We start from the raw sequence: 23,414 nt of genomic DNA, 5'->3' as shown, positions 1-23,414 counted from the left end.
CTCAGCGATTCTGTGATTCTGTGATACAGAAAACTAGAAATAATTTGCAATGTCCAAATTTTATCTCTCATTCTTTCCACAGAAAATGTTTTTACAACAAATATATTTATATAAATACTTTCAATGAGTATAAACCTACTGAAATCGGGCACTGCTAAAATATACCAATCCATTTTATTAAAAAAGCTTTAAAATCTATAAAAATTAAGAGCTATTGTTTATAAAGAGGTAATAATGTCTGTTTTCTATTTAGTTTGTATCTTCTGGTTTCAGAATGCAGTCTTCTGATGAGTATTCCTTAAATAAAAAGGATCACTGAGGGATTAGTAGAGAAGTTAAAGGGAAAAGATAATCCAAATCTTTCTCTTTTTCCTTCCTTTGGAAGACTTTTTTTATTGCGTAATAAATTTGAACATGTGATATCAAGTCTTTCTTAACTGCGCTTTTCACTCAGTATTTCCCGAAATAAGTGTGTTATAATAAAGCTGCTTAAAGTAATAAAACTGATTGTCTTTTTGACAGAAGCACTCTGAAGTTTTCTGACGTTTGGTTACTTTTTCAATTTCAATAAGTAACCCCAAACATTCTTAAATATTTACCTCCAGAATAACCCATATACAGAAGATACTATTTAAACAGAGAACAACTGTTATAATTTAGTGTTCAAAAATTGACTAAAACATATTTCTTTGAGGTGTATTGCGTTTTGAAATATTTTTGAAGAGTGGAATCTACTTTGCACAAAAACAGAGCTAAATAGCGTTCATTCTCCCCTTCCCCCCACATGTTGTCTCTGTCCATTTTAGGATTTTAATTAAGTAGTTAGTGCTAAGTAAATAGTTGTGTATTCTTTGGAAAAAAATCTAATGTAGAGACATCTTTGCCTTTGAGTGTCTTGGAGAACAGTCTAGATAATACAGTCAGTGAATATCCAGTGATAGCATACATTTTTAAAAGAGTAGTGGAAACCTAGAAAGGCAATGCATAGTCTGAGGAAACACATTTTCAATAGCTATGTAGTATGTGTAGTAAGTGAACAAATAATTTTTTGGTGTATCTGTCTGTTATATAGATCTACTCATTCCCTTCTCTTTCATGATGTATTCTGTCTTGTCTAGTTTTAAAAAATATTTTACAGGGATTGTCTTATAGAAGCCAAAGTATTTGTTATTTGTTATCAAAAATGACATGCTAATCTGAAGGAGTAATTTTTAGAAAATAAAACAAGAAGTGTTTTGAACTATGTAGTGTGCAACCCTGGAGACAGTTAAGTTAGTCTGAGTCAAAGACAGACTTTCGTTTGGAAATCTTTTGGATTCTTTCTTTCAAAACTAATGACAATGTCTCTGAGCATTCTGTGAGACTTCCAGTGCAATCTGTAGTCTGCTTTCTAGAAGTAAACATATTCATAGCCAGAGTTCAGCTCAGCTTTCCTTTTTGCACCTGCATGTGTAAATATTATCAGCTAAGTATCTTCTACTACAGTGCTAGAACAGTTTGAGAAAGCTCATAATTTGCAGATTTGTCTTAATTGTGAGAAAATTAGTAAGTGCTATATGTGTGCTATAAGTGTGGGATCAAGAGACACTGAGAAAACTTGATAATAAAGACTGTCCTCTTAATACATTGGATAGTGGGGTTTTTTTCTTTATTAGGTATCAGTGAAGAACTGATTCGGAGAGAACATTGAAAGATGTTGTAGTTCTTCTTGATAGTCATAAACTTTCCCAGGATATCAGCACATGACTAAGATAGTGGTCTTAGTAATATAACCAAGATACTGGTAACATGTTTTACGCTTGGAGCAAGTCATCCACTCCATGATGTGACAAGAAACCTCAGGAAGAGGTGAAGGGAAGGAGAGAAGGGGGCTTTATTCCTGTAGGGCTGCCCAGGCATAGCAACTTATTATTGGAACTCATAAGTAAGTTAGTGCACAGGCTTCTTAGCAATAATGGACCAGAAATTATGAGTTTCACAAAATGTACTTCTAGCTGATGTCCTGTTTTATTCTAAGTATGTCTGGAGTTTCCAACAGAGCATATGCTCTAGGTTGGGAGAGGATGGGTAGCAAGGGAACTCACTAGGTTGATATCGCATCACTTTTTCTTACAGTGTTTCTATTAATTTCTGGTTAACTGCTTGAACTGATTCATTCATGTGAGTATTAGGGCCAGTTATTGTTAGTATTAGTGGCAGAAGGTAGGGATAGGCAATCCTGGGTGAAGGGTTGGTAGAACCACTGCAGGCCTGACTTAGACTAAACTATTATGGAGCTGCACATCGAATTTTGCTCGCAAGCTGAACTGATGCTGAGAAAGGGGGGCAAAAGGCAGCAAGGGCAAGATGGATCAAGGTAAAACCAGAAAACATGCTATGTCCTGCCTTCTCAGCAACAGTGATCCAAATCAGACAGTGTGAGCAATCAGTCCTAAGGAACCATATGTTTAGGAAACTTAGTCTTGAAGGAATGCCTGTCAAGCTCTAGAGGGAGAGTGGGGCTGCAGTGCCAGTATTCAAAAAAAAAAAAAAAAAAAAAAAAAAATTCTAGCAAACATAAGCAAGCATTCCTCTTGCGTGGGGCAAACACCTGAAAGCCCACAGCTTCAGTTGAACACAGGACTGGAATGGTTGAAACAACTTCTCTGCTTATTCTTGTCCTGTCATCAGTGAAAGGGAACTTCACTTTGTTCATTTGTCAGAAGACGTGGCAATTAAACATCAAATTTAAAAGTAATACAACTTTCTCAAGCCCCCTTCTCTCTCATGTAGTCACCTAAACATACACCTAATACAGAACCAGCTACTGAGTTGCAACAGAATGCATCCACATTAAATCCTTTCTAGAATTTGCATCCATAGAGCTGCAGTCAAACTCTGGACACCGAAGGAAATAAGTAACTTGCGAAATGTCACAAGAGTATAAGGCAGGAGGAAAGAAAGGCAGTACAGGACTCAAAACTTTCTCTTGGCCAAGTATAGGTGGAAATCTTTAGTATCTCAGTGAACTGCATTACCTGATGTTTTTTATTAACCATCGTTATTATAATGTTAATTTAAATATGAATTAGTTATGAGATTTTGAAAGTGTTTGCTCTTGAAGCCATGATTACAATAAGAGCATTCCATAAATAGGCTGTATATTATATTTTTCTGGTTGTTTAAAGAAAATATATGAGCCAGATGCATTATTTCATATATTTGGTTATGTTGTACCACTGTGATGTGCCAAACTAACAATTTCTTCATTGCACATTGAACCCTTCTTTTGTTAAACACCAGCTACTGTCTGGCTGCTTCCCATGATACTGTTTTTATTATTACTGACTTAAGTCTGCTTCTTTTGTTGTTACTTCTTTGTGCCTTCGTTCTCAAAATATCTTTAATACATTGCATTTAACTGCTGACATAAAGTAAACCATCTTCTAAAGTGTGCAGTATTCCACAAGTCTGTATGTTTTCCTCAACATCAGTGTTCCTCTGATTTAACTGTTTTGTTTTGGCTTTTGATTATCCTAGGGTCCGATTGGTATGGATGGAAAGCTGGTAGGTGATTTGTTCAAAACCAGTGTTATTTAGGTCATGCACATATTCCCTCTTTTCCTTTTGAATTGCTCGTGCTGAAACATACATTATCACATGTTGGCTTGCTTCGGCATACCTTACTTCAACCTCAGTAATGTAGACTTAAGACAGAGTGCTGAACAGCCGCTTCAGTCTTATGTGTCCATCCAAGGAAATGGAGATGAGCCATGCTATCCTTATTTCCTTATCATTTTCTATCTGTAAGGATAGACTGGAGGATGGATGTTCCTGTTCATGTTCTTTTTCCAGAGAACTTTCCACAAGGGTAGTTCGGTGGTGCCTTTCAGTCCTTAGCAAGATATTCTTTCTGACAACATATCTGTGGCTCTTGCTGGTTTCCTTTTTCCACAGGTTCTTCCTTTTTGCGTTTTTGTTTCTCTGCCTGTTTTTTTTTTTTTTTTGGCTGATTATATCTGAACAGCCGCATGTTTCATTTTTAAATGCATTTATATGCTATCCCAGATATTCTCTAGGGAGATGCTATTTGAATTAAGTTAGAAATAAACTTTAATTTTATAGAATGCATTCTGTTGAGTTACTAACAAAGTTTCTCAAGTATGAGCTTCTGTAAGTGAAACACTATATACATAGATACGTGTGTGTGCATATATATTTATATGTATAAATATGACTTGAATGTACGATCCTGAAGATTTTATGTTCCCAGCTCTTTAAAGATTAAAATCATCCAAAAGGTGTGAAAGTCCAGTTTCTGCGATTTTTCATGCTATTATTTTTGTTCCCTCTTTCTCCTTTTCCAGGAGAGCCCTTCTTTCTTTCCTGTCCTTTGGTTTGTCACAAGTCTCACTCTCTTTGCAAGGTCAACTATTTAACTTTCAGTGTTAGCTTCCGTTTTCTTCAGATTTCCTCCTCTGCTCCCAAGGACTCTTTCTACTGCTAAGTAACCTTCCTGCAATGTTTGCAGCTTCTGATCAATAGGTTTTTTCTTTAATCACCCCATCTAGCAGATTGATAGTTTACCTGTTGACTTCAGTGCTAGACCTGCCTGCGCCTTATATTTTTATCCTCTCCTTTCAGTATCACTTGCATATCAGCAGCTTACATTAGGTTAAATTGTAAGAAAGGGATTAATTATCAACCATACAAGATCTTTGATCAAAATAATTAGAATAGGCCGCCAAACTTAATGCCCTTTTTCCTGCAAAATAATTTATTAAGTCAAAAATAGGAAAACAGAAAGGAAAAGTGTTTGGAGATTCTGCTTAAACCATGAAATATTATGCAGATATACCATTGTAGTAATGCTTGTTTAAAAAAAAAAAAAAAAGCAGCAATTGGTAGTGAAGTGAATGATCAAGTGCATGAGCAGTGATATGGGCCACTAGGATACAGCTGGTTGGTTATTGGTGTTGGGAGTGAGTTGTAAAAGCCTGGAGAGGACAGCAGTCTGTTGACAGGTACAAGATAGTAAATGAAATGGACTAAAAACGACAAGTAAAAATGTGTTAAAGTTTCTTATCCAAGCTGAGGAATATGAAATATATGCCATCCAGAGGGTTATCCATGTTCATTTCAGGGCTTCACGTGGGGATGGCAGATTGCTTTCCGGTGTCTTCTTGCCTGTTACCTATTTCTTTCCGATGCTTTCTACCATTAACTCAGACAAAACAAAGCACCACTTATGTTCTTCTCATCTCAGATGCTCATATTTTTAAGACCAGGTGATCTTTTTTTCTGTGCATTCCTGATTTTTGTTTACTTTATTGCTAAATGACTTCCTGTTCCTGTTAGCATTGCAGAGACACTACATCTATAGGAGAACAAGAGGATTAATTCTTCTTTGATCCTCTACTCAGAGCAATCACTTACTATTGGTGGTACTGACAAGCAGTGGGAACTTGGAAGGATTTTTAAAACCCAGGCTGATTCTACAGAGCAAACAAAAAACACCTTTGAGTATTAATTTGAGCAAAATTGATTTGACAGTCATTCAGATCCAGTTAATAAGAAGCTTTACAAGGTCTTTCACTAAGTGCTGACTATATTTTAATCATCTAAGTTAGAAATTACATAAATTAAGGAAGTTACTCTTTTACAAAAAAATGTAGGGCCAGACCGTACTCTGACCTATATCAATAGAAATCCAGTATAACTTTGAATTCTAGAACAGAATTTCCATTCCTCTGTTAAAATTGTCCCCTTCCAGGAGGCAATCAATGCATGAGTTTTACAGTACATTTTAAATAAAGGGATATTCATCAATATTTTAAAATTAGTTATGCTAACTTTCTTAGTCTTGAAGAGTATTTTCAGCCTGGTTTTTATCTAAAATTAAGAGAAATATTTCCAGGTAAAACCTTTAATGTATGAGTAACAAGCATTAAGAATAATTTAAATAATGTTAAGCCATAGTGATTTCAGTAATTCTGGAACCCTCTTGGGAATACAAGCATAGGGATTGAGACTGAGCTTCCTCAAAAGAGTTATAATATTAGATCATATTCGTGTTAGGGTTTGTTTTTTATTTTAATGAAAGCAAAAGTACCTTATATAGAACTGTTTATTCCTCACCCTTACACAACACACACCATGGGAGAAGGCGGAATGAACTGCCACTTCTTTATCTCCCGCACTTTGAATTGTTGTGCCCATTGCAACACAAATGCCAACAACCCCTTACACGAAAAAGGGTCAATATTGCGATGCCTCTTTCTACCTGTACCTTTGTAAGCAGAACTGACTAGTTGCAGAATATAGTGCTTGCTGCATTCTCTGATTAGTATCACTTCTGATTAGTGGAACATCACTGTGAGGGAAAAATTATACCTTAACTGCAGTTGCTAGTTAGTAGGACAAGGAGTATCTGAGGGTGTACAGAAATACTGAAGGACTGAGAGCAATTGAAAACCAGAAAATAATTATTTTCACTAATGCAAAGTTTCTTCTGTGTTTAAGGAGCTCATAGTCAAGAGGATCAAAAAATCCTGCTATGGGTACTTCTGAATTTGTCATCTGCATTTACAGTTGAATGGTGGATAATTGCAAGATTGACAACCTGTATATATATATGAAGAGTAATTCAACTCATATTCCCTCTTATCTCGGAGTTCTATGTCACCATGAAAAGCAATCGTCCTATAAAAATTCAGTTTCCAGCTCTCCTGTGTCCTTATTGCAGAAATGATAAAAGAGTAATTTACATGCACAATAACAGAAAGACAGACTGGTGGTGCCATTGAGAGCAAGAGCAGAAAACACTTTCATGGGAACATGACTTTATCCTTGACCTTTAATTTGGGGTACATTGAAGTTTTGTGTGAATGTCCGTTACATTATACACAGCATGTGCCATGTGGACACTCAGTAGCCCGTACATCTAAGTTAGAGTTAAGGAAGAAGTGTCAGCATTCAAATCTTTTTGTTTAAAAGGTTTTTTTTCTGTTTGCATGTTTTATTGCTTTAAGTCAACATCTTGTTTAAACATTTTGGTAATTTCAGAATTGTGTTTACATTTTTGTTTCTCTTGTAGAAGTCTTTCATGGGCTGGTCAAAATGTGTTCTGACTTTAGATATGTTTGTGAGACAAACATATTGTGAGTTTGTATATAAAAGTTTTCATGTATAGTCTCAGTTTAGTTCATTTTTATGTATTTATTTATTATACAGATTGCCCAATATTGTATCAATAAGCCATTCCCAGTGATTTTAGGGGCAGGTGAAGCATATAATGCCTTAAAACCTGCTGTGATGGGTAGATTGAAGTAAAGGCTGAGTGCTGAGTTGGCCCAATCATCATTTGTAACCCAGTCTGGTGTATAAGTTCATTGAACTGACCAATTCAGGAAGCTTTATTTTATATTGAAACTGGAAAACCTCTTTTTTTTTTTTTCTTTTTGCCTGAAAAACTGTATAGTGCAATATTGTTTAAGGAACTATTACAAAACTGCGGCCATAATAAGGAATGTTGTGGGCCTCTTTCAGCATAAGGACTGGATAGCCATAATAATTATGTGTTTATATTATCATTCCTCTGTAATGTTATTTCTAATATTTCTGGTTTCAAAAAAGTTTTTGAAAACTTGCATGTAAATTAAAGGTATGTTTTGCCTTTTTTAATCTAACACACAAAAAAACTCAATTGTTAACAAAAAAGTAAAATTCTTCAGATGCTTATCTTAAAGATAGTTGTTCTCAGTTGAAATGCTTCATTTTTTTAATTCTCTTTAAAACTGTAGATAGAAACAGTTAGTTGAGAGCCAGTCAGGTTGCTCGGAGACTATTTAAAATTTTCAACTCTGTCTAGCAGTACCTTCTAGTTAAAGTGAAGAGGTTTTACATGACTTATAGGAATTCTTCATGCTCAGTTTCTTTTTACCAAAGAAAATGTTGTCTCTGTTAAACTGAAATATTATTGAAATGCCATAAAACACCAGAAGTGAAGCTAGCCTTAAGAGTATAAATATTTATTCTTTATAAAGAGGCACATATAAATATTTACAAATATTTGTCTCTGCCTTACAGTGTGAGCTGATTGTTTGTGAGGTTGTAGTGCATAGTCACAGCTACACTACTGTTTTGTAACACATTTCCGCTTCATGCAAATAATTTATAACAAAAAGGCTAGAATTACTGGTGGCCTTCAGTGCCTTCCCTAGACTAGGGGCCTTAGTGATAGGAAGTCCATTCTGGAAGGGCTTGCAGCAACATGAGGTTAATACAACTCCTCAGTTTGCAATGGGGACCTCTCCATTTATTTGGCCAAAGTGGGCCCAAAGGTGGTGTTGATAAGTCTTTCTTATCAATAGAAGAGAAGAAATGGATCAGTATGTTCCCAAGGCACCTCTTGGGCTGGACAGGGTTCATGTCTTGCTGGTTTACAGGTTTAAATATTGGTTTATACTGGTTTAAAACTGTGCTCCTTGCAACAGTGACAAAAGACTGTATAGTTTCCCCAGCAGTGTGTTGCTCCAGTTTTCAGGCTTTGTTCATTCAGTAGGCAGCAATTAGCATGTCCTTGAGCCATGAGTGTGAGCCACAATAGAGGGAAAGTACCAAGTATCTACTTCGAAGTCTGTTCAATATCTGTGAATTCTTTCAAACCTGAGAATGGTTAAATCAGGCCTTTCCATTATTTCTAAATTGCATCGCTCTGTCTATTCAACATACTAAGTTTCTCAAATACAAGTTCAACAATGTGTTAGTGTCATTTTTTTTTGAACCCCAGTCAATTACAATGAAATTAATAATTTTTAATTCAAACTGATTATAGAGTTAAAAGTCCAGGATCTGACTTCATTACAATTACTGGATTGTTTGTTATCTCCTTATTAGAGAGTGCTATAACTATTTGCTACCATTTAAGTAATTAATCCTTGCCATAACTTTCCATAACCTTATCTTTTTCTTATTTTTTCAGGGTCAACCTGGTCCTCAAGTAAGTGCCAACTTATCTTATTTTTACTACACGTCTACTATGTCTACTACTATGTCTGTGCAACTCAGATTATTTACAAAGTATTTTGATGGGGTTTTTTTGATCCTACTGTAAGAACTTAGAAACTGGTAACCATTGCATAATTCAGTAAGCCAAGTATTTCCCAAGAGAGAAACATGGGGCTCCCATATGGTTGTCTGTCTTCCCTCAGCTGTTTGACCAGATGGTGGGGTTAACAACATAATACTGAATAAAGCAAATCTCTTAACTATGGCTTGAAACTTTGCCACCTAACTTTAAAGCAAGATAAAATAACTTAGCAAATGTGTAGCAAATGTAACACTTCAACTGCTTATTAATCACATACTAATAATGTTGCTATAATCCAGGCAGGCCTCAGTTATTTTAAATATTGCACTACTAGCTATTTTGATTAATTATATACACTCCTTGAATTAGTTCTGCTTTAAGAACAGCAGAACTCTTTGTTGTGCGAACTGTAATTACAGATGTGGAAATCCAGGCATATAACTTCAATTCTAAGTTAGTAATAAACTAGCAAAGAAGGAAGTATTTGGTATAGCAAAAATTGTATGTAAAGTATTTGAGTTACAAAACAGTAGAAATATGGAAGAGCAAAGGAAGAGGAAGAAGAGTAGCTAATACCCAACCCAAGCTTAGTGAAAAACAGCTGAAAGACTGTGGCGTTTGTGTACCCGGGATGCATCATGGGAGGTAAACTCTGTCTTGGGGGACCATTTTAGCAAAGAGAGTTGCCTGAACCAAAATTTCTGTGAGGGCTTTTGTTGGTATTTCAGAATCATAATTACAAATCAAAGCTTTACAGACCTCAGTTGACAGATATATTTTTTTGACAGTTGTTTTTTCCTCTACAGAAAGGAAGCATTTTCCTCAGATTTTTTGATCCAAAGCATCATTTTCTGTTGAAAGGCAGTTTTAGTATTACAAGCCATCTGCCCGCTCAGTTTGAATGCCTCGTATCTCTGCTGTAACATTTTCTGACACCCTGTGAGATGCTAGACTCTGTTTAACTGTATTATAAAGTAGTCCAAATGATATTTGAAATGACCACCCTGCCATAGTACTCATGTTTCACAGTAGGCTGTCGATGTGTGGCCTACACAGAGAGAAATATCTGCAGCCTCTCTCTTGCTGGGAGTCAGTGAAGAGACTGAACTTTTGTGGGGCACTCTTGCTCTGAACAAGCTCTGCAGAGGAGCTGAGGGTGCTCTGTGAGCCTGTGGTCTGCCCTGGAGTTGATGTTGACTTGTGCTGCCACCCGTGTCCTTTTTCTCTGGATTTGAAAGCCCACCTCCCACGTTTCAGTCCCTTGAGAGTGTCTCTCGCTTAATTCATGTAAACAGCTTCTCGGTCTCTGGAGCTTGTATCCCCTACACCAAATGAACTGAGGTAGCTGTAGGCAAACTGAGATGGTAGCCCTCACTGATAACAGTTTTAAGAGCAGAAAGTTGTAAGAGAACTGAAGTGCAAAGCATAATAAAAACCCTCTAAAAATCCCAAGAAACTCTATCACCTTCTGTGTGCCCTGGATGACTATACAGCAAACAGTTACAAGGTAGTAGGACTGTGTGCCCACAAGATTTAGGATGAGACTTCCTACATCCTAAATTCAGTAGTTCCTCTTAGTGGAAATCCTCATCTCTTTGCCATTGTCGTTGTTTCATTGTTGTTCATTCTAAGCAACACTTACCATTATTCTTAATACTGCCTTTCCTCCTTTTTAACTCAAAAAGCTCTTTTTGTGATAGGAGGATGTGTACTCAATTAGTTGTTCTGACTGGCTGATTGAGTCCAGAAATAATTTCTGGAAAGACGCAGATGAGGCAGTCATGATGGCATGAGCCACTCAGAGAAGAATTCAGCTCTGGATTAAGATGCCTCAACTTAGAGGTTTATGTGTAGGTGTTGACATGTGAGGTGTCTAAGCACTCCTCATAGTCAGTGAAGGTCAAGTCAATACTCAGTGCACCTAGAGAGCTCTTCAGCTCATTCTAGTCTCATAGGGCTTGATTACATTGCCCACACATAAGCATCTGCTGCTTACTAACTGTATGCATTCACATAACTATGAATTCCAGATCCTGATTATAGGCAGCTACTAAACCTAATAAATAACCAGTCTGCTGAATTGCTCTCTAGGCTATATTGACATCTGCATATCTTACACATCTATGTGTAGGCTGTATTTTAGATATCTTCATCTTGAACTGAAGCCTAGATGCAAATAACTTCCACAGGACAGCATTTTAGAATGTTTTCTTGAAAGCTTTAGTTGAAAACCTCAAGATTTTCTGACTTCTTCTTTAAAGATTTTTAAAGTATTAACAGAAAACAGAAACTGTTCACATACAGATAAAATAAGTTAAAAATCCCAGTTTCCCATTAAAAAAATGTTTGTGGAAATTTCAACCAACCATGATAATAAGTAATCTTCCCAATCTTGACTATGCCCATGAAAAATCTATAATGAAAAATATTGGTTAGTTTGGCTAAAGTAATGGCTTCCCGGCTTCAAAGAACAAAATTTCTGTGCTGACAAAAGAAGTACTTAGAAAGTTTCTGATGTCATAGCCATGTAAGTCCATGCTAAGATCAAAGCTGAATTATAATCCTTTTTACACTTAGTCTTTTATTAATACCTATTCTTTTTTGCAATGATATTCACAAAGTACACTCTAACTTCACTCAACATGTACGTAATTACTGCATACGAATATATTTATAACAGATCGGTAACCCCTCCTATCTTTTTATCTTTGAATTTACTGATCCTTTTCTTTGAAAATACAATGTGAAAGATAATTTCATTTTATGTTTTACTATTTTAAATAAAAAGAAACCTTATTACACACCATGATTCTATTATATTGCAGACATTCATGGTATTTGATATTTATGTTTGATATTCATTTGATATTTGAATTCTAATATTTGTGGTTCTACTATGTGTCTTACAGTGAAGAATATGATCAAAACTATAATATTTTTAGCATAACCTTTAAAAGGTAGAGTACCTTTTTCATGATTCTGTTTTTCTCCTTAAAACAAAACAGTTTCAAATACCATGTTAACTAAGTTTCTTTATAAAAGAGCAGGTGCTCCAATGTTAAACATTTTTGCTAAAATTTAAATTCTTGCTTCTGAGTGACCCTAAAGTACCCGGAGTACCTGGGTTTTCTTATTTAGAATGTCTATATGTATTTAGATTGACCTGTACCAGAAGGGTTTATTTTCCTTACAGTAGCTCTGTACAACCAAATTCTGACCATACATCTCCTATTTAATGTAATAAAAGTGCTAATGTTTTTCAAGGAACAGACGTTAGCTTCTAGTCTAAAAGTAATTCCAGGAGGAATATACTCTCTGGGTAAAGAGAGAAGGCTTGTTATTTTTAGTATTTTTGTTGTTTAGTAATAAAGTTCATATAAATACTAGAAAACTGCATTTAGTATTATAGTGAAGGAAAACAAAATGCTCCTTTAGGAAATCCTGCTTCAGAAAAACTACTAACAACATGTAAAATAGTTTTGGAGCAGGGGTTCAGTGCAACTTTGTCTCAGTCTAGCAACTGTTTTCTTCCTTGTGGTACTATCTTCTCCCTGGCCTATCTCTGTTACAGCATAGTTTCTCCCTCATGTCAGTATGCATGATCACTCTTTGTGTGAGGCTTTGAGATATAGCAGCCCTACAGATGCCTCTCCCTTCTCTTGGCAGCCATTCAAATCTGCATTAGAAGTGGATGATATTGATGATAGATACTTATTTTCATGAGATTCTTATTATCCTGTATGTGAAATGTCTGTGGAAGTAATGGTATTTCATTGTGAAATTTTCCAATGTTGTGTATGTGATAAAGAGTTGACATAGCACTTCTGGTGACAAATATTTGCACGTGTCATTTTAAACTTCAATCTTCAAGGTACGTGATGAGTATTTCTAAACTTTCATGGCAGAGATTCTGATTCACAGTTGGATGGACTATTACTGGCCTGTACTGTCAACAGAGTTATTTTATTTTCTATACATACCCCCTTATAGTGCTATTCTTTGTCAAGATATGAGAAAAATAGTCAGCAGGACATAGGCCATAGTTTTGTGCTGTTTTGGACGGCAGCAGTGTACGTAAAAGATCTGTTTATCACTTCTTAAAGAACACTGTGATGGAGGGAGAATCCTAGACTTTAGAGAAGACATGAGTATCTGAGAGCAGGACTGGAAGGCTGTTGTTAAATAAAGTGTGCTTAAAGTCCTGTTGAGTTTCCCCTGGAGTTCTGGCAGTTTGGATAGCTATCTGAACTCCAAGACCTTTAAAATATTCCTCTCAGTAAATACATGTCATTCAGTAATGGGGAGGTTGATATGGTCAAGTGATCCTGTGTAAGTTTTGATGATCTTTTAGGCTATGGTCAGTACATGATACATCCTATTGTCTAATGCTGTATATATGTGATCAAGATTTGATAGGAAGTAGGCTGGCTTGTCTGTCATCACACCGAAACAACAGAAAACTCATGCCTCAACAAAATCTGAAGCTATCAAAGCAGTGCATTTAGAAAATGAAAATCATAATGTTTTTTGCCTGTTAGGCCCTTAGTCTTGGACTTGCTTATTTTGTTCTGGTCACCATAAATTGAGGTTTAAGCCCCATGTCCTTGTTCCTGGCAGTTTCCCTTTAGGTATGCCCAGAGCCTCTCCACTGTATGTAGAGAGTGGAGGAAAGAGGCAAACTTATGAAGGACAGGAAGAATAGAAGGCTGGAGAAATAGTTCAGGATTATTCAATCCAGAAGAGAAGACCAATCTTACGGCCTTTTTGCCTGTGAGCGTCTTGATTGGGCATATCACCAGTTTTGAAGAGGTTATCAGATTTTGTCTATGCATCACGTTCTCAGTACTGTACAGCTGCTGCTCCTGAGAGAAGCCCAGGCCATCAGCTGTTCTCACCCCAAAGAATGATCTCATGGGGTGTTTTTTCTTGTAGCAGCTGGTGCCCTAAGCTTCTTTGTAAAATCCTGTTCCTGCTGAAGGACAGAATGACTTAGTTTAGATATGAAAATGCCTGTCTGCTCTGTGAGTTATGTGTTGCAGGTCAAATTTAGCTGTCAAACTCTAATGATTTGATTGTTAGCGAAGAATATGTACAGTCACTCAGATGTTGATCTTCTAGGCAGATATGGAATGATGTTGTCTTTGTAATATACATTTTGAAGGGGAACGAACAGTTTGTTATGCTTCAATAAAGAGAAACAACTATTGAAAGAGAATAAAATGACAGGTTTGTCCTTTGAAAAAAACTCTTAAGTGAGTTTAAAACTTCTGTTGTTTTTAAGTTTTCATATGCACACCATATTTTTCCTCTTGACTACTACCATCAAGTCCAAAGTCATTAGAGTTATACCTGTGTTAATGAAAATAAGATCGGGCTTAGCCTGAGGCTTTTGGCTTTTATACAGCAGTAGAAACAGATTCATGTAGTGTTTTTTAAAATAAATAAATAGTCTCATCTCTAACCAAGTTGACATAGAAAGACAGACAAACATATTATGTACAAGTCTGTTTCTTATTTGTGTCAGGTAACAAGCTCAAATACTTGCTCCCATTGCAGCTACTAACATTTTGCTATCAATTTTGAGATCAGAAATCAGTCTTAACTGGGGCCATCTCATAAATAAGCAAGTTTGCACCAAGTCTCTCATGTATTTAACAAGCAGAGCTTCACTATTTCTTTACCACTGATTAGTCAACTTTCCTTCCTTTTTAAAGCTACAATATAATCCCTAAACAAATTAAATTGAAATTCAGTGTGATTTTTTTTTTTTCAGGAAGCACTCAGCCCATGTCCTCTTGTATACTTGAGGAAGCAAATGGCATCATCAGGGCCTTTCATTTTACGTTAGTTGCCAAATAAAAGGCCAGGGTCTAGCTGTCTTCTCTCATCAGTTTTATAACTGTATACCTCTGAGTCATTTTGAACCACACCAGAGAATGTTTGAGGGGGAATCATGCTCAAGACTTCTTGTTTGCTGAGTCTGATGTGTACAGAAATATATACGACCCAAAAGATGCAAGAAGTGTGTCTTCACAGCAGGAATTAATGTGTTTAATTGCCTTACTGTGTATCACTTTCTCTGCTTTGTATATCCTAAAGCAGAAGTTAGTTTTGTTGAAAGGAATTGACAACAACAAGCACTTTCAAAACATAAAACACTTCAGTTTACCCTGGTAGACTTACATGCGTATGTTGTAAACTAAGATAGCTGTGAAGGTCTGATGTTAAATGCCTGGTCAGCTAAGCAGGTGGCATTAATGCAAATAATAAGATTCTTTGCTTTGTGAAGAAGAGAGCACACAGAACTGTCAGTTCAGGGACAAATGAGGCTGGACTATCAGTTGTGTCAAGACTAGGGAAGCACCAAACACAATTTTAAAAGTCTGAGGGGAATAAGTTACAGACATCAACAAGTCAGATTATCGCATCATGGGATGCTGTGGCTCTGCCTCCAGCATGTTCTTTTACTTGTCTTTTCCCACCCTTTGCCAGGATGTGCAAAGGAGCCTCTAATGGCAGATTAATGACTTCCCTATAGTACCCTACTAAGGGAATCTAGTTGGAGGCAAATGAACACTTGTAAGAGCCCTGTTCATCTAATGTCAGATGGCTAAAGTAGAGGCCAGGCTCCCATCCCAACTGTTCTACTGTGTTATTTTGCCTACTCTGAGTAGGCATGGTTTGACATTACAATTTGAGTAATTCTCTCTAGAAGTCTTATGCTGAAATAATAAGATGTTCCACAGCATTTCCAGGAACTGGTAGTTTATTTCTTATTTATTTACCTTACTCAGAAAAATGTGATTTGAAATCCATTAATTTAACAATTATATATTCAAACTAGTTTTTGATTTTCCACAAACACAAAAATAAGAATATGCAGAAAGAGAAAAGGCCATTCATTGTTCAGAATTCTGTAGAGAATTGCTCTTCATGCAAGCTTTCAGCTCTGGGTGTCCTTGTAAAATAGGCTGCGTTGCTATGAATGTTTCTTCTTTTTCTAAACCTGATGGACTCTGTCCAGAGTAGCTGTATGTAACAGATGAAGAAAGCCTGGAGAACAATTCTTGGAACAGTCTCAGTTGCTTGGTCCAATACTTTTAGATGTTGATTCCCTCATCTCATAGTTCATATAGTGACCATTTATGGTACTGTTACTCAGAAAAGCCAAGTCCTAGAATAAAAAATAGATAAGACTCTAAAAGTAAGCATAAGGGAGACCTTTCTATTTGTAGGGTATTACCATCTTTTCTGCATGGTAGCATCATTCATTTCTGAAATTAATTGTTTTTGTTTGTTTTAATAAAATAAACCTGGAGGTCTAATTCACTTATTATATATGTTAGCATAAATGTTAAGGGGAATCACACATTAACATTCCACCTATTCATCTAGGAATTGCACCTGTCACCAGGACATACTAAAGCCTGGATCTTCTCACAGCAGGTGAAGAACTGTGAAGGAAAAATAACTCGTAATCCTTAATTTGGTATAGCATTCCTTAGTTTAACAGAGTATGTATGAGTACAACAAAACAATTGCAAGCCTAGTACTGTGGTTCCAATATGAGATGTATAAATACTGTACTTGTCAAAGTATCAACAAGAACTCTGAAATATTTCTTGCATTTCTAAATCATCTTCTTATCAAATGAACTTTGTATTTTCTTCAACCTATTCTACAGATGGCAGAAATATAGTGGTGTCTTCTGTATTTCATTAGGAATTATGTCAAAGCAGAGTATTGCACTGTGTTCAACAATATTGTATAGTATTTTACTATCCTGCTGCACGTTTTTAATCCAATATTAAAATCCTACTAGCTTATTATTCTTACTGATCCTCATGCTGTATTTCAGATTTGAATTCCAGTTGTTTGTTGCAGATCCCAGTAGTCTCACTGATGTTAAAAAATGAAATGAAAAAATATAAAAATGTGCATCTCATAAAGCTTACAGGGACTTAGAGATAATACTATGATATCTAGGACCTTATTCTGAATACACTAGGAAAGACCATCAGACATTCCTTGATCACCCATTGTCAGTTCAGAGCTCTGTTGAATTTCTGTACTGGGAATATTGGGATCTTGGAAGCTAGCCGCAAACTAGAACAAACCCGGGAGCTTTGGAGCTTAGGCTGCCAGCTGTAATTCTGTTTTGAAATTCTAAAAGTGAAATATTTCTATCAATTTTGAAATACATAAGTCCTTTTTTGAAAATATCTTTTCTGTGGGAAGCTTCAAAATTTGTATTTTCCATTGTACAGTGCAGTCACATTTTTGTCAATAAAAATTGGACTTTAAGCAGCCTTAAGTACACCCTGAGCCTTAGATGTTATGAGAAATGCTACAGGTTCTTTGTGTTAAATTGGCACTGGCATGAACAGCTGTGATGATGTGCTATTCTTTTCTATGAGTATGGGTTAAGTTTGTAGGAGCACAACATGAGAGGTAGGGGAAGAATAGAAAATATTGCAATTCCTTTCATTAAAGTGTCCTGTGTACTACCAGTACATTATTGATGAGCATGGCATGGAAGTTGCTGTTCTGTTTGTGAGCTGTAATCCAAAATCCTGCGTTTGAAAAATGCTTTGGATGTTCCTGCAATAGCATAAAAGTTCCTAATAGTCTTTATTGCCAAGATCTGTCAGTAATGTTAAGAGTTGTGAGCTGCTGAGAAACATTTAAAAGAATCAGGTATTTTCAGAAATACAGTACAGTAATATTACACAGTATGTCTGTTAGTGATCATTTGCCAAAAATAATGAATATCCATTTATATATACATGTGTGTAATTTCCCTGACGATGTTCTGAATTTTGTAGGCGAAACTATTAGTCTTGAAGAAAAAACTGTTTTGTTTTAATAAACTTTGAGGTCTTAAATTGCTTCTTTTTAAAAAAAAGATGTTACCAGCCTTAAAGATTACAAAAATATCTTCATCTCAATTTTATAGATGCCTATGTATAAATGTGTATGCTTGTAGTTGATATAAAAATTCATAAGCATTTATTCAGGGTTTCGGCTCAGACTTTACAGATCTGAACAGTTCTCAAAGTAGCTCTATGAAGTATGTCACTGTAGTTATCCTCTGTTGTAAATGAGGAAATTGAGGAAGAGAAATTAAAGGCTTGGTTCTTCTACTAGCATTCATTGGTCTTATATTAATATGCATATTGTTTTATATGCTAATTTTTATATCCTTTTATTTTTTTATACTTGTTGACTTCAGACAAATTATCTGTAAGGGTTGACACAGTCCCATCAAGACTACAGCTGCGACTTAGAATGTCCCAGGCTTTGCCTCCTGTAGCAGTGGCTTGTAGCTAGGACAGTTTGGTGACATCCTGTGGCGTCTCAGTCTCTACAGGACTGCTTTGGACAGATTTGTGTGGTGTAGCTTTTGTCATTACGTTTGTCAGACACTATTACTTAACATCCAGTTCTTGTAAAAAGGTTTGTTTGGGTAGCAATTTAGGTTGTGATGTGACTGGCATGCACAGGAATCATTTAAGGGATGGCAGGATGTGCAGGGGAGAGTGGGAAGGAAGGATAAGATTGTTGGGGAATGTATGGCAGTATTTCACTAAGATAGATTTTTCCCAAACTTTAGCATACTCTCCAATTAAAAAAGTTACCTAGATTATGAAACGTTTGCCCTCCTAACAACTCATGATTTATGCAATCTCACACACCATGTCTTTTACAATTGCATTTTAGAGTAGGTTTGTAGGCAACACTAAAAGAATATAAGTCTTTCTTTGGCATTCTACTACCCTGAAGGAACAAATGTATCTTGTAGTGAGTAGTAAAGTTTGGAAAAGAGAAAACAGTGTATGCACAGGATGAAAAGCCTTTGACATACTGAAAGAAATCCAGAGCATCACTACTGAAGTAAGTGTGGTTACTCTGGTTTTGCGGCATTGAGTCCAAGAATGGAATTGACCTCCTCTATTGGAAAAGGTCTGTGTTAAAATCCAAATGCTGAAATTAAGTTATTGACATACAGCAAATCTATTTTGTGTGCGTGTGAGCTATCCAGTTTTGCTCAATTATGCAAGTTCAGCTTGTATTACTTTAATGTAGATATGCCTCAATATAGGAGCAGAAATGGGCTGAAATTCTTCAAAAAGCGCACCAGACTTGTAGTAGAAGATGCTTTGAAATTAATTTTAGTGCTTTCAATAACAACTTTTGGGCTGTTTTTAATTCATTCCAGGCAGAGAGAAATGGAAGATGGGGGAATCTGTGAAAACAAAATGAAATGGGTATGGGTCACAACAATTAAGTCATTGTTTTCCTTGAATTGGCTTACTTCTGTTTCACTAGATTTCTTTTTGAAACTAGTCCTTGTTTTAAACAGATGAACATAGCATTATTCAGGTGTTTCAATGATTTGGTTTAGTGTGGTTATGGTTTTTTTTGTAGAACTATACTCTGTGCAGTATTGGTTATGAAGCATATGAATTTTCTTCTTGACCCTATTGTGGGTCAAAGAAGAATCTACTTGGTATATATTTGTATGATATTTCTCCACAAAGCAGTAATGGAGAGAGTAAAATTGAAAGATCCACAGGACTAGGCAGATTGGAAGACTATTTCAACGAGCAGAAATACTTCTGTAGGCTGTGACTGGCAGTGGTGAATTCCCATTGCTCTGAAATTCTCGTCTTCCCCTGCTTTCTTCCTTTATCTGTTTTCTTCAAAATGCATGAAGTTCAGCCTGTTATATTCATGAAAAAACTTTCACGTCACACCAAATGATTAAAGGACACTGTCATCTCAGCCAAGTTATCTACCAGGCCACTAAGCAATTGGGCAAGCACCACAAGTCTTTGAATTACAGAAGCTGCTGTTCAAGTTTTAGGTAAAAAAGTGACTGAAATGTTAGTGTGAACTACTGTTCCTGAAATGACAAGAAGGTCTTAATTCCCAACAAGGATCTGTTTTCATTTTGCACTTCTAGGTATAAATGAGAGCTGGCCAATGGATAAAAATCTACCAAATGAAGTATAAAAGAAAATTTAATAGTGTATTTTTTATCTCAAAAAAACCCATGCAAAAAGGGATTTTTTTGAGTTTGATTGGCAGGAGGTGTAATTTTTCTCTGCTTAATTTCCGTCATGTTGGGAAAGAAAGCCAGAATGTGCTTCCATGATCCCTGCAGTTTTATAAGCCCTAAAGTCCACTGGACTCTATTGATCTTCCTTTTAAGTCTTTTTCTTTTTTATTGTTATGTTTTTCCCAAGTTCTCTTTTGGTTTTGGAACATACTATTTTTTTCCATAAAGTAGAAATCACTTTCAAGGCATCAATACCTAATACAGCTTCTTAGACCAGCGTTCAGATGGAGGTATTAACCTTTGAGCAAAATAGCTCTGTATTAAATGGCTGCTTATTGGTACAGTCCTCACGGGAGAATGCAGAAAACTGCTCTGGAGTTGTACTATGCTATTGTTGTTCTAATAAATGGGGATAATTGGAAGGTTAAGCAGTCCTAGTTATTTTTCCTCCTTTGTTTCATAGCCCTTTTAATGTTCAGTGCAAAATAAAAGGTGTGAAGTCTGTGGCAATAAAAACTGTTTATAGCTATAACTCCTTTCCCAGTTTAGTAGTTTGACACTACAAGCAATGCAGTTCTGAGAAAAAGGTGAAACAATCTGCTTTGATAACTCTTTGCACTCTACTACTTTTTATTGTAAAATTTGTAAGCAGCCTTTCATTCTTCTTTGTCGTCTTCTCCCCCAGACATGCAGCTTTACACTTGTTTAATTCATTGCTCTACTTGTATTTCAGTGGGGTCATTTCTGTTGACTGCAGTGAATATTTATTACTGAAAGTACAAGGCCCTACTCAACTGCACTTTCTCTTGTTGTTGGATCTTATCAACTGCTCATGACTTCTAATAAGTATTTTCATCTATTGATAGCAGACTCCTTTTTGCCTATTCCATAGTTACCATGGTATATACTGAGTTTTTTTTCTGTCACTTGTGACATAAGCATTCAAATACTGAGTGAATGCTGGTACAGAAATAAAATCTTACACTTAAATTCTGCCACCAGCAACACACACATTCCTATTGTAGAAGATATAGCAGGGATACAAAAATAATCCAAAATAATCTGCTGCTTAGTGGTCTGGAATAGGATGGAATGGGATCCCAAGTGTCTATTCTCAATGCAGAGAAGGAAGAAGAGGAAGAGGTAGGGAGGGTCTGTAAAAGTAAAGGAGTGCAGAACAGCCTACCTGAGATACTGGAGGATGAGCTACTGAGTTAAACTCAGTAATACTATAAGAAGATAGCATGTGATGCTTTATCAAGTCCCAGGTGGATATGTAATGAGATGGGGATCTGCTCCTCTGGTGGAGGAGGCCTGAACCCATGTGTATGAAATGTGTCTCATCTTTGGGATGTTTTATAAACCAGGTCTTGATCACTGAAACTGGCGTGTTTGCTGTACTGTCATTGTTATTAGTATTATTAATTAGGGGTTGAACTCCAAAAAATCCTGACACTGGGTTAGAAATAGCAAATGTAACAGTAATAGTAGTAAAAGTTTTCTATTTTATTTGTTTTATGGCTTCTGATTGTATAGAGCACACGTCAGTTTGTTTTCAAACTTCTTCCTGCAGTTCTGAGGACCAGCCAGAAATTTGTGTATTTCTGTCTTTTTGATGTAAGCCAAGATACTTTTGATTATGTCTTCCTTGCATCTATGGTGTTATGCAAAACAGAAGCTCTGGGTGTTTCCTTATAAAAGGAGAAACTTAGCAATATTGGATCTTCTCATCTCTGTTTTTACCTGCGGTTTTACAAGTCTATCAGAGTGAGATTTCCTTTGTGGTGTTTTTTTACAGTATTGCATCAGAACTCTAAGATCATCAGTAATCTTCTGGTTATCTAGCAAGTAGGAGAATAGGAAGGTACACTTTGGACAAGGAAATAAGGACTCAGATTCAGGAAATACTTGTGTTACAGTGCATTAGACAATAACTGGTAGCCAGGAGGCTTTTGACTTTACCAGAAGCTATTTCCTTATGTTTAATAATGTGACTAATTTTTCTGTTATCATATCATTGGTCTTGCTGGCATGTACTGCTGCTCAGTTCACAAGAGAATTAACAGTTGATTCAGATTATAATATAACTCACATTCATTTATGCTGATAGTAAAGCTGATTCTTGATTTATAATACTCAGGCAATGGGTCATTATAGACTTTCTGTACTGTGGAATCTTTATAGGACTATTTGTGTTGAGATTTGTGGTTTTTCAAAGGAAAAAATTGCATCTGTAGAAGGGGAAATAGGAGGGGGAAGAAAACATCCTTATTGATTAAACAAAGAAAGCAGGTGTACCAGATAAAGGAAGAGGAGACCTCTGCTAGCAAGCTCTCATGGCTGACACTGAGCCTCATGCTTGTTCCTGGCTCCTGAACTAATCAGTTAACAGTGACCCATTTGCAAAGTGTGCAGTTAGATGGTGATTTTTGTGAGCAATACCAAAAAGCTGAAAAAAGCAGCCAATCCTAATCTCAGCAAGAGCATTGCATGAGAAATGAAGATACACATCTGAATTACAGCTATTGTAATGTACACCCCTGCTTTCTTGACACATTTTAGGTGGAGCCTGTTCTCCTGTCTGCAGCTTATGAACCTGTCTAATTTATATATCGGCATAAATCACTGAGTTCTGAGTACAGTTCTGTGAATTTATGGCAGGATCCATTAACATTCATGTCAACAAGAAAATTGTAACTGAGCAGTTTATCTAGATTGTTGTGTACATCAATTTTACATCTCTCAGATTACATCAATTTACGGAGTGTTTATTAAGTCAGACACAAATGATAGTGTCAAATATTCAGGTTTCCTCTTCTGTGCATTGGAATGTTGTAAGAAATAGAAACTGCAGGATATAAGGAGAGCAAAGGGAAGTTTGATGGATTTTGGTGGCAGGATTTGTTTGTTAGTTTGTTTTCCAAGGTTTCACCATAAGTCAGTCATATCCCACGGAAGAATGAAGAATGTGAAAGAGGAGGGAATATAATTTAACATGTAGAAGCTATGCAGTTTCACTGGAAATTCTTGCAAACATTTTTAAATTTGATGCAATGTGAGATGTTGACACTGTAAACGAGCAAATGTAGACATTGGTGGCAAGCATGGCCAATTTTAGCAAAGGCCAAAACCACATAGCTCAGTAATTCAGGGCATGCAGAGTGGACATAAGACTAAAATGAGTGTAGGAAGTTTGAAATGATGTTGTGATTCTTAATACTCTTGTAACTTCATCTTATGATTCAGCTTATTTGCTCCTCATATTTTGCAACAACTAGAGGC

At 36.1% G+C, this 23,414-nt stretch overlaps 1 protein-coding gene across 1 annotated transcript in view; it reads left to right on the top strand.

Annotated features, from left to right (window-relative positions):
• COL25A1 (collagen type XXV alpha 1 chain) overlaps positions 1-23,414 on the top strand; it is a 322,190-nt gene that overhangs the window by 186,414 nt on the left and 112,362 nt on the right. The window contains exons 6-7 of the mRNA XM_067297090.1: positions 3,520-3,546; positions 8,963-8,980. Of these exons, the coding sequence (XP_067153191.1) occupies positions 3,520-3,546; positions 8,963-8,980 (45 nt within the window). The remainder of the gene's footprint in view (positions 1-3,519; positions 3,547-8,962; positions 8,981-23,414) is intronic.

Source organism: Apteryx mantelli, chromosome 5, assembly GCF_036417845.1.
Source record: "Apteryx mantelli isolate bAptMan1 chromosome 5, bAptMan1.hap1, whole genome shotgun sequence".
In the NCBI taxonomy this organism is placed as follows: Eukaryota; Metazoa; Chordata; class Aves; order Apterygiformes; family Apterygidae; genus Apteryx; species Apteryx mantelli.
This window is presented reverse-complemented; position numbering and strand designations above follow the sequence as displayed.